Source organism: Trichogramma pretiosum, unplaced genomic scaffold (assembly GCF_000599845.2).
Source record: "Trichogramma pretiosum strain Unisexual culture from Peru unplaced genomic scaffold, Tpre_2.0 scaffold84, whole genome shotgun sequence".
Lineage (NCBI taxonomy): Eukaryota > Metazoa > Arthropoda > Insecta > Hymenoptera > Trichogrammatidae > Trichogramma > Trichogramma pretiosum.
Genome location: NW_019640790.1, coordinates 137941 through 150844, shown reverse-complemented (window position 1 = coordinate 150844; position 12904 = coordinate 137941). Strand labels below are relative to the sequence as shown.

Genomic DNA, 12904 nt, shown 5'->3' with positions numbered 1-12904 from the left:
TGTTTTATCATGTTTTTATTACTTGCTTAGTTGGAGATCAAACGTCTAAAAAATTAATTTTTATCAAACTTACATTCAATTTAGAGCATATTACGACATGATGGTTGCAATCATAGTTATTGACATACATGTATTTATTTTACTAGTATTGAAGATAAAGCAGAAACGAAATGGATAAAACAGAATTTACTGGTTTAATATGGGAATGACGGGATATAGAAAAAGTGGGGGAGGGTTAACTTTTATATTCACGGGGAACGAAGTTGAAGAAGCAATGGCGGAAAAAGCCGAGCGGCACCGAAGTGGAGTGCGGCGCTACGCATAAGAATCTTAGCACCGGCTTCAGTCGTGGGTCGACCTTCAAAGCAGACACTATGAAAAAATATCAAATAAATTAGATTGTTTTTATTTTTATTGCTTGTATAAATAAATATATAAATATGTGTTGAGATCAAGTATCTGTTTGTTTTACTTTGCGCGTTAAGACAATATTAGCAATGTCCGTAAGTTACGCGTGATTGTAAATGATAATAATAAAAATATCACCAATAATAACTTTTTCATTAGGTCGTGAAAAGTGATCCTTTTATGAATGGCTCGAATTCAGTTTAACGTTAATAAAAATGTGAAAATTAATATTAATATGCTGTAAAACTATTGAGCGCAGGCAAACTGCTGATGCAAACTAGTGTTCTATCATTGAGTGGAAATGGCGTGGCTGTTCTGCAGCTACCCGATAATGCGCCTCATCGCTGAAATGCCAGCGCAGCAGGGCCCTTAGCCTGTGCTTTTCTGAATTATCTTTTTGTGCCTTTTTTGTGTGTGATTACACGGACTGTGTAACATTTTGAGTTAATAAATACTCGCAAACGTTCCGTTTGTTTTTCTACTGTTAAGAAAATAAGATGAGAATTATTATGCCTGGTCATATTTGAGCATTGTTGGCTGAGCGTTCTCGCTGCATCATGTCTTCAGCTAGAACGATGATCAACTATCGGATTCAGCTTACCATCTATTTTCTATTGCAACTATTTTTCTTAACTTCTGTCGTAAGAGGTAATTATGAATAGCAATTTATGATTGACAAGTATTTTATTGATTAATCAACATGAATCACATAACCTGTGGAAACAAAGAAATGGGCATTTAGGTTTTGTGCAATAACTTCGACTAGAGCTTACGGACCTCCGAACGGTGTAAGCTTTTTAAGAGATGTCAATGCTAGAGTAAAATAAACTATTTTTCAACGATTTTTTTCTGTTATTCTTGATAAATAATTTTGCTAAGGCTTTGCATCGAACTTACTCGCGCAAATTAATTATGCTACGGAGTTGTTTTTTAAAATAAAATTCAATCAAAATGAAAACATTTTTCTAAAATTTTTTGAAAGTTTTGTAATTTTTTAATTGCCGATTCTGAGCTAAATTTTTAGCTTTATTTATTATCTTATAATTAATACTTATCTTTTTTCAAATAACTCATGCTTATATACATAATTGAAAAGTTAATATACAATGAAGGAATTGCGATAATACAATGAAAATATAATTATAAAATATGTTTTTTACGGCAAAAACCCTCATACAGTACGATCAATTGAACCATTTTTTAATATTTAAATTGATCGTAGGCTTCTCTTCAAAATAATTTCCATTTATTATTTATTTTTTATATAATACAAAAGACTTTTTGATAAATTATGTCTCAAAACGAATTTCTATGAAATACAATTAGAAACTATTTAGAAATTTAGGAAATATTAGAAATAATTGCTTCCGAACGTAATTATTTCCACCCTGAATTTCTGCTATGTTTGGATTTGCAGTAATTGTTTCTAAAATTCATTTATATAATTTTTATAAAGCTCAATTTAATTTAAGAATTGTTTTCTTGTCCATACAACGTTCACTTCTGGTAAAAAAAAAAAATTAATAATAAAAATATTTAACGAGGTAATTCAATATATTCATGTTTTTGTAAAGTTCAATTCACCGCACGATGCATTTTTTTTAATTGAAAAATGAATTGGGGCATGAAATAGAACGTTATTAACGAAATTTTTTTTCCATTCAAATGAATCATATTGTATCAAAATTCTATAATTTGACAAGATAAAAAGTTACTTTCGTTGAAAATAGCCCATATATGATTTGATTTTTTATAATAATTTATACTTTATATATGGAAACTAATTTTAGTTGAACTTTGCGCTATATAATTGACGATAACTCTATATTTTTAATGCAATCGCTATAGTCACACGAAACTCGCGCTTTTTATAGGACCATTACAAATCAAGTCTCACATTGGAATAGTTCTTACTAATTAATGCTAATTTTTTGATATTTATTTATGTTGAATGAGAACAATTTACTTAGCACAAGCAATGTTCAAAATAAATTATTTATAAATTCTACTTTATAATAAATCTATAATAAAATATAAACTTTTTTGACAAAAGCTATATATGTAAAAAGTATCGAATAAAATTGTTAATTTGATTACGGTATTATATTTGGGCTTTGCGTTTCGTACATACACTTCAACAGTTAATAACATATTTCAAATACAAAAAGAGTAATGAAGTTATCATTTTTCTTGACTCTAAAGCATTTGATTTCAACAAAAGCATGTAAGAAGTTTCGCATTATTCTATCTACATTGAATCCTGTACACAAACATAATGGATTGATTAGAAATTTATTTTTGTGAATTTTAGTTTAAGTTCTTTTAAATTTCAATTCTTATTAAAAAATCAAAATTTATGGACCTTCGACTCTCTTAATACCCGACCACAACCCAATGCTCGGCCACTTTTAATTAAGGACTAATAGGCCCTTTTAAATCGAAAAATCTTCATTAAATTTCTGGAAAGAATTTTTTTCCGTTCGATTACATATTTTAAAACTCTGAAAAGTTGATTTTTCTCTGACATACAACACTTTCCGTGAGCCTTTCTTCCTTCTTTTGTATTTTCTGGCGAGTCGTGTTTAATTTCGATCACTTCGTGCAAGATTCAGAGCTTATCAATTGAGTTACAGCGCTGAGGTGAAGTAAACTTCTTCAGAACATCAATGATTGCAACGCAAGCTCAGGTGAGACGATCCGACCCGTAGGTTGTCTTCGATGAGTAGTTTTATGGTGAACATTACGAAAAGTAACGTAAAATGAAAAATTAATAATTCTCGAGTGTCTGTGCACGGTGATTTATCGGTCGGATCGCCTCGCTCGAGGTTGCGTAAGTGTGGTCATGTTCTGAAGAATTGTATTTTACCCTGGTGCCGTAGCTCAAAGGGTTCGCTTTGAATCTTGCACCAATTGACCAAAAACATAACTTGCCCTTGCACTCGAGTCACAAAAGTTTGGATGGTTTTTAAAATGATTAAAGTGGTGTAGCCGATTTAATTATTATTTAATAAATATAATTATTTGTCATAAATTTAATAGAAAATTACCGGACAGTGAATTAATTAAATTAATCTAAATATTATTAGATATTCTCTATAAGTGCATTGTTTCTTAAGTGAGTGGGTATTGGTACGTATGATCTTCTTGTAGAAAATTTTTTGCACGTCCGCTTGAAAATTGAGAACTTGATTTTATGGAAAATGAATTTTCTGAGTCATACGGGTTACGCTATCAGACACTTTTTTCGAATAATAAAATTAATAAAATTAATTATAAAATTTTTTTGAAAATTTTATGCAATCTTATTTTTCCTATAATTTTCAGAGATTTTAATACCGAGGCCTTTTTTTGAAGAATCTTAAAAAACACGGAAATGGCTTTGAAATCGTTAATAACTCCGATTATAATTAAAATTTTCTGAAAGAAAATACATGTGAATTTAGAAACCGAGATACATTAACAAGCGTTTATCACTAATACTTCTCGAATAAATCTTTTTTTATATGTTGAAGAGATTTTGCTTATAATCTTGGACTACGCTTTAAATTTTAAAAATCATTCGACATTGGTTCCCGTCTCTTTTGAGAAATTACCTGTAACTACGACTCTTTTTGTAAAAACTTAAACTTCAAAGTCCACCGAACTTTAGTAGTTTTTGCTAAGTAAACTATTTTAAAAAATATATTAGATTAATTCTTAGTTCTAAAAATATTTCAATCTTACACTAGGCGCTGTTTTAGGTTCTGCGGGTGTATAAAAAAAAAGAAAATTACGACGCTGGATCCAAAAACTAATAGTTAATACACGCCGCAACTCAAAAACCCGAAATAAAATTTCCAAATGTGATTTATTTCACTTAAAATTTTTAGAAAAAGTTTTTTATCGTAATTTATCATCACGCTTTTAAACTTTGCGATTTTCTATCTCGAGGTAGGAGCAATTGAACGAAAAAAAACCAACAAATAAAAACGTTTTAAAATTAGTCAAAGAAAACGCATGATTTTTTCGAGAATTTTTTTTTAAAATCAATCTCAACTTTTTAGAAGTTACATCACGTTTTAACCATTAGCTTCTAGGCCGATCCACGCATTTTTCTCAGTTTTTATACCCTGACAACCAGAATCAGCGTCTGGAGCAAAGATAGAAACTCTTTGGGAAAAAAGAACCAGTCTAATTTTCATAAGATTTGAATTTAATACTTCGGATTGCTTTTCTTAATAATCATAAGAAATGTATTACATAGATTCATACAGTCAACTCATCGCACCTCGTTTTTTCCGGCATAAAAAATATTTATATAGTACCCACAACACATACAATGAATCTTATTACTCTTGCGTGAATCATCTGCTTCTCTCAGCAGTAGTTTTATTTGTATCAACGCTACAACGACACTTTAAAACTTACGCGTAGCTTAAATTAAAATTTTTTAATAAATATTTGAAAGTTCTCTTTTCGTATTTTATTTTACGTCGATATTTCTGTATCAAAATTACTTCTTTCAGCTCAATTACGGTCACCTAGAATCACAGAACATCCTTCAGATATAACGGTGGCGAAACACGAGCCAGTAACGTTGAATTGCAAAGCTGAAGGTAAACCTCGTCCAGAAATTCAATGGTACAAGGATGGAGAATTGGTTCAGACTTCACCTGCAGATTCTCACCGAGTTTTATTGCCCACGGGATCACTTTTTTTCCTGAGAGTGATCCACGGTAAAAAAGAGCAAGATGGTGGAACTTATTGGTGTGTAGCTAAGAATCAAGCTGGACAAGCTGTCAGTCACAATGCAACACTTACTGTAGCTGGTACGTAATAATATTTTATGATATGATTTTATTTAAATATATCTATGGAAATTTAATTTATTTCTATACAATGTAATAAAATAGAAAAGTAGATTGAATGCAAAAAATCAAAATCAATTCAAATGTATTACCCTATAAATTAAAGTGGATATACTCAAGTCTTATTCCCTAATAATGTATTTTACTAAAATACGGACTTTATGTCATTATTATTTTTACTTTGGAGCAGAAATCTTCATTAGCAAAGAAGGTGGTGCAGTCTGCATCCATTGAAGTATTCTCAAATAGGAGAATACTCAAATGTCGCACTTGAAGAGTGTAGGAATGTTTTATTTATTAATCACCTATTCTCTTTCATCACCAACCGCATAAAAACTGCTTTAAAATTTTTTTGTCATATCACGAGCTCATAATAGCAGTGATCCTTTGCATGCACTTCATTTAATAATTCAAGCAGCTCCTCGTCCTCTACACTTCAAAGTATGATTTTGGTAAAGGTCATCATAATCGTCAGTCTTGCCGAATTTATCCTTCCCAATTTCATACAGTTACACTGTTGTTTGCTGATTAATTAATACATTTTTCCTGACTACATAAAGAAAATCCACGAAATTAACTAAGACCATTGTGGTTATTCTGAAGTCGAAGCAAATTGTAATTTCCTCATTTTTTCATGTAGTGAAAATTTTGTCAAGGTATTTGATAAATCAAGTACTACTCAAGTCCCCGGATTTTGATATTTTTTTCATTTAAACGTTAATGATGTTTGTCTGCGACTGTTTTTTGTTTTCTAGTTTGATTATGATACCATTAACTTGAATAATAATTCTTACAATTTCCATTACTATTATCATTACGATTGTTATTAATTATTATTCAACTTCTAACATTTAAACCAATACGAATGTACTTTTACAAGGATTCATATTATGTTTCTCAGTACTTCGAGATGAGTTTCGAGTGGAACCACAAAATACGCGAGTAGCAACGGGAGAGACGGCACTTCTGGAGTGTGGTCCACCAAGAGGACATCCAGAACCAGTTTTGCAGTGGAAAAAAAATGGACACGTCATCGATTTAGAGAGTAACAAACGGTATTAGCATCATTGCCAACATTATATTACATTATATTAACATAATTTAAAAATCGAATTCACTTTGAAAATATAATAAAAATTATCAAACCTCTTGAGTGATATCTTACGTAATATTTTACAGAATATCATTAGTCGATGGAGGAAACTTAATGATAACAGATATAAAGCAGTCCGATCATGGGAAATATCAATGTATTGCTTCAAATGTTGCCGGAACACGAGAATCCGCGATTGCTCAGCTCACAGTTAATGGTATGAATTTTAATTATTTTTAAAAAGCTTATGGTCTAATTGATGAAGGCTATCATTAATATTTTCAATTCTAGTAAAACCTTATTTCGTAAAAACACCGATAAATCAAACGGTTTTGTTGGACCAGACAGTAGAGTTTGCATGTCAAGTTAATGGTGATCCAATGCCAGAGATATTATGGCGGCGACACGATGGAAAAATGCCTATCGGTCGCGGACACATTCTTGATGACAAAAGTCTCAGAATTGAACATGTTACATCTACAGATCAAGGAACTTACATCTGTGAAGCTGAAAATAGCGTTAGCACTATTTCAGCAAGTGCTACGCTTACTATTCATTGTAAGTTAATAATAAGTTGAAAATTTAATAGCGTTGTGTTAATTGATGTCTTTTTTCAGCTCGACCAGTATTTACTAATTTTCCTAAAGATGAGTCTGTGAGCGTAAATTCAAATGTAACATTCGCTTGCTCGGCTAAGGGTGCACCGGCCCCTTCAATTTTTTGGACGCGCGAAGGATCGCAAGAGTTGATGTTTCCTGGTCACTCCTATCAAGGACGATACTTTGTAAGTGACGACGGTAGTTTACACATCAAGCAGATAGAACGCAAAGACGAAGGCCATTACGTGTGCAGTGCCATAAGCCAAGTTGGCGCAACGACTGCTACAGTATACCTTGCCGTAAGTAAAGATGTACACATGATAGACGCTATTGTAGTGTTGAATTGTTCAATGAGTTATTACGCAATGTATAAATATATTTCATTTACGCACCTTTGCATTTTTCCCTTCACTACAATTGAACAAAAAGTGATTCACCCTCCCATTTCTACTTGAAACAAATTTGACGCTCCAGACTCGTACAGATAAAATTTTTTTTGTCATGGAGACATTGTTGAACAATGTTATTAGTTGTCTTGAAAAAAATCACAATGTTTATGATTGATTTTTTTAAGGTGATATCGATCGAAGAAGTGCCTCCACCGATTATTGAATTTGGACCATCAAACCTTTCTTTGCCACTTAATACTTCTGCATTATTAAACTGCCGTGCGGTGGGCACCCCAACGCCTAAAATAAATTGGCTCAAAGATGATCAGATAGTACAGATTGGTGAACGGATAACAGCGATCAGTAATGGGAGTCTTTTATTGGATAAGTTGCAAGCTTCTGATGCTGGCAAGTACACGTGTATTGCTTCTTCAACGTCGGGCAACTCGTCGTGGTCTGCGTTTCTCAAAATAGGAAATGAAGAGGATGGAAATCAATCATTTGATCTCTTGAAGCTTCCCCAGCATCCTAGCAAGCCACGAATTGTCAATACGACAAGTAACTGCATAACTATCACGTGGAGTCCTGGTTTTGGAGGAGGCAGCGCAATCACTGGTTACCAAATTGAGTACTCCAGTAGCACTGATAAAACAGGGTGGATAATCGCCGCTAGCAAAGTCACCAAAGACACTTATACGGTACAGCCTTTACGTTTAATTTTTATCAAATTTTAATAAAGATAATCCTTTGACATATTTTTTATTCAACTGCTGAAAACGTGATTTCAGATATGTGACTTGAAGCCGAATGCTAATTACGTGTTCCTGGTACGGGCCCAGAATATTCACGGTTTGTCATTGCCAGGTCCACTATCGGATACGGGCCACACAATGGGCCTCGGAGAACAGGCAGTTCCACAAACTGAACTTATTCGAGCTCGTGACCGACTCAATAATGAAATTTTGCAGCTCCGAGAAGTCAGTCCGATCAGTAGTACAAGCGTCAGAATCGTATGGGATGTAAGTAATATATAATATTGAAACTTTCTTAATTATTCATTAGTCTTACAGTTACAAGTATAGGTTTTGTAATGATGAAAGTTAACTTTCCGAATAAATTCGTTTGTAAAGATAAAAAATAGGATGAAAAATAACGTTTTTTTCATATGCTATATATTTGCGACTCAACATTTCATATGATTTGGGCGTACTATTTGAGTGAATTTAGAAAAACTATAAGAAAACCATTAGTGCTTAAACTGTATACTGTATACTGAATAATTGTTTATTATGTTATACCGTATGGTAGCAATCCACGATAGCTTTTGATGCTAAATATCTATGAATGATCCACTTTAAAATATTTAAATAGTTACTAATAACGATTACTACTGAATAGTACTAGTTACATCATCTTAATTTATCATCCGATATCTTTACATAAATCGTTATTTTCGTAGATTCTTGGAGCTCCAGATCTCGTGGACGGCCTTTACATCCGTTATCGCGAGATATCAGATAAGCCACCCGAATATCAGATGGTCACCGTCATGAACGCCGGTGCAACCAGCTATATGTTAACCGACTTGTCAAAGTACACTCTTTATGAATTTTTTCTTGTGCCATTCTACAAAACTATCGAAGGTCGACCCAGCAATGTCAAGCTTGCTATGACTTTAGAAGATGTGCCGTCGAGCCCACCACAGAATGTTCACGTGGGTTTGATAAACTCAACTTCAGCATTCGTACGCTGGTCGGCGCCACCAAAAAATAGCCACAATGGCCAATTAATTGGTTACAAGATACAAATTAAGGGCAACAGCAGCAGTAAAATCCTCGGTCAAATGACTCTTAACGCTTCAACGACCTCAGTTATAATCAACAGTTTGGTGAACGGGGGTTCATATACAGCACGAGTAGCTGGCATGACGCATGCAGGTGTCGGTCCTTTTTCTGCGCCAGCTCTGCTTAGAATGGATTTAGGTCTGCTTAATGGTAATAAATCAATGCGTGAAAATTCCGACGGAGAAACTGACAGCAGTAACTACCAATCGTCTTTTGTCAAGGAACCGTGGTTCCTTACATCGATCACTCTACTTGTAATTGGCGCAGTAGGTGCTTTACTCGGGGTGTTTTACATTCGTCGCCGACATAAACATGGTAAACAATTAGGCCACCTCAGCGTTCCTGTGCATACGTCAAGTGATATTTGCCAATTGAATAAAGACGCTTTGTGGCTTGAACGAGGTTGGCGACCAAATAACGGACTCACGAGTGGTTACTCCGATGCTATAAATCCTGGCACCGATAAAGACTGTGAAACGAAACTTTTAAATAATCATGGAACGATCAATGCCGTACCTGGCTTGGTGGTCATGTCAAACTCTGAATATGCCGAAGTCAATATGTCAACGTTTTACAACACCCGCAAGTCATCAGCGCCACCAGAACCCTACGCTACGACAACACTTTGCATGGCCAATCGTAGTCCAGACTCGCGTGAAACAAGCGCTGGAAAACGCTCGAATTCCAGCGACTCTTGTCTCAAACCTAATTATTCGAGCTTGGAGTCGCAGCAAACTTCTGGACAGTTAGGAAATAAGTCGAATGTTTCACCTTGCAGTGATAATACCAGCAGTATACACGCCGATGAATTGGTAGAGCATAGTTTGCAGCAAGCTTCGTCTTCGCGTTGCAAAAAAATTAACCAAAATCACCAATCGCAGACTCTACCGAACTGGTGCGACATGCTTCCGCCGCCTCCAGAGCACCCACCACCACCTGCCAACAACGGCAGCCTCTCGGTGCAAATGCATCCCTTATCGATTGGCCACAGTCCCAATGTAAACAAGCGCAGCTTACTAGACTGTCAGCAGCTCAACAGCTGCAGCGAGTCCAATAGTCCATCGACGCCATCCGCGCGGCAAGCCTCCAAAGGTTTTTCGTGTTCTCAATCGCTAACTCCGTGGACCGCTGAGCCAAATTATGCCAGCTTGCCTCTCAACGCTGATTCGCCTCCTGCACCATCTTTTTCTCAAAATGTTGATCACTACGAGATTTATCAAGAGAATGAATACGAAAGTGGCTCGCTCATTTATGGACACCGTAACGATTTAGAAAACTTTCCAATGGCTACCTGTAATCCAGTTCAAGACCCGGCACTTATGTATCGAAGTAATAGATTACCGACTTATCAACCGCGGCAGACGGCTTCCCGACACGAAAACGAAGAATGGGACCGTAAATCTTGCGATTCGAACGAGCACTCGGATATTTGCTGTTCGTGTAGCGAGTCCAGTTATCTATACGCCGACACTTTTGATTGCAGCAATCAGTTCAACTCCAACGTGTCGCATCATTCGAGTCTCGGACCAAAATGCAACAATCGAAACGTCTCGTCAGTTTTTCGTCCAAGCAACACAAGTAGTCCCCGCCGTCAGAATCGATCCTCCTCTCCAGCTTACAGTACTGATAGTAATTATTCTTGCATACCCGAACGAAAGTCAGTTTCTTCTTCCCATTCTCAAGATCGACGGAAACAAAACTCCACTAAAGGTTGATAAAGACGAATATTTCTAACATTGAACATTACTCAAGACTTGGTTTTACATTAGATGAACTGCCCGAATTCATGCGTTCTGATCATTATACCTTGCACAACTCATCAAATTCTATCGATAACTCGAGCAGTCAGCGATATGGCAGACAGAATAATCACTTCGCAAGTGGTAGCAAATGCTCTGAATCGTTTCGGCTTGATGAACGTGGATCCTGTTAAGCTATGATCTGGTTTTCAAGATTTTATTATTCGATCCGAGTCACACTACTATCGACAACGAAAGTAATAGTTTTGGCCCTGCGGATACAATGTGATTGTCACTTGCACCAGAGGATGAAAAACGAATGACTCGGGTTACATATTTATTAACTTCGCGGGTTCCTAACGATCGATAATTTACAAATAATGTTGGTCACTTTTCTTTTTCTTCCCTAATCTCGTAACCTGCTGTTCTCATTGTTTATCAACAACCCTACATGCATGTGTCTTTTTTTCATTTTTTTTCTTCGTGGGATATTTAAACTTTGAATTCGGGCCTTATTTGAAATAACAACTCGATGAATTAGCGAATTTCGCTCAATCAATTTGAAAAATGAACTTGAATACCTTTTATTAAAATGTTCCTAAAAAATGTGACTGAAATATTAATTTAGTTGGAAAAAATTTTCCACAGAAATGTTGAATTAATTCAACATGCAAAACCGTTGAAGTTATGTATATGTTGTTAAATATGTAAAAGCCGATAAATAGAAAGGTCAAATTCATATCGTAAGAAACATAAACTTTGTATAATTGTACATACAGTTAGTACAAAAAACATAGTCATTAGTGTTAAATTCACATGATGAAAAACATAATCTAGTTTACACTGATCATGATAGACTATTAAGTAATAAATCACCTATTTATTGCATGAAGCAGAATGGTTGTAGATCATGCAATAGAATATTGTCATATTATTGTAAAATAGACAGCGTCGCATTATTAATATCTTGTAAATCTCTATGTTTATTCAAAAACGCTTAATCCGAACATGGTCGTATATATCATGAAGAGAAAAACTCTTTGAGAGTAATTTTATATGAATTGATTTAGAAATTAACATTTTCTACAGCCTAACATCATATTATGTTTTTGGCTGTAAATCTATGAAATTTTTAGTTAAATCAATCGACCTAAGCATGTTTATAAATAGCTCGTCACACAAAGCCTCTCAGCCTCGTACTATGGCAACTGAATAAGATAATATTAAGATAGTAATCATTTTTCTAGATGCAGGAATAATCGAAATCAATTTGAAAATTGGCTAATATAAAATGTAAATAACTATTCTAGTCCAAATTAATATCAAGAGTTTTTTTATCATGTGTAATCTAGACAATATAATATATTATACATTTTTATATGAATAAAATCATACATTATTTTAGTAGTCGTGATAAGTTTTTTTTTATTGTACAGCATGAATTATATATTACATGAAGAACGTCGTTATTTTTTCAAACGTATCGACCGTTGCCTTTATTGCTTGAATAATGTTTTGTATTAAAAAATTGAAGCATCAGATAATGACTGACACATCTTAAAAATAATTTTGGAAAATGTCACTACTAAAATTTATCAACGATTTCCAAAACGTTATGTTTCTCGGCATTATTTTTTTGGTTCATAATCTAATCCTCATAAAAAATTGTAAAAAAATCACCGTGCAGAACGACTAGTCGAATAAAAAAATAATCGGAAAATAAAAATATGTACATTTTATTTCGGCCGAGTTCAATTTCACAAAAAAAAAAAGAAAATGATGCCTAAAAATCAAGGTAATATGAAATATGTGAAATTTTTTTTTATGAAACGATACATTTAATTTTAGATCAATTTAACGGCCCCTCACGAAGATTTCATACACATGTATCTTCAGAAAAAATGAGTTTATAATTGTATATAATCGTATGTAGTATACGCTTAATGAATTATTTTTTAATCGTTGGAAAATATATTATAATATTG

The 12904-nt window shown here is 34.0% G+C and overlaps 1 protein-coding gene across 1 annotated transcript; it reads left to right on the top strand.

Annotated features, from left to right (window-relative positions):
• Positions 1-441: 441 nt before the first annotated feature.
• On the top strand, positions 442-12619 carry LOC106658023 (roundabout homolog 1-like). The gene is made up of 9 exons (XM_014379810.2): positions 442-1056; positions 4914-5216; positions 6157-6310; positions 6435-6565; positions 6640-6906; positions 6966-7246; positions 7522-8034; positions 8125-8355; positions 8796-12619. The coding sequence occupies exons 1-9, from the start codon at positions 966-968 to the stop codon at positions 10893-10895; spliced, it is 4071 nt and encodes a 1356-aa protein (XP_014235296.1). The 5' UTR covers positions 442-965; the 3' UTR covers positions 10896-12619.
• The last annotated feature ends 285 nt before the right edge of the window (positions 12620-12904 follow it).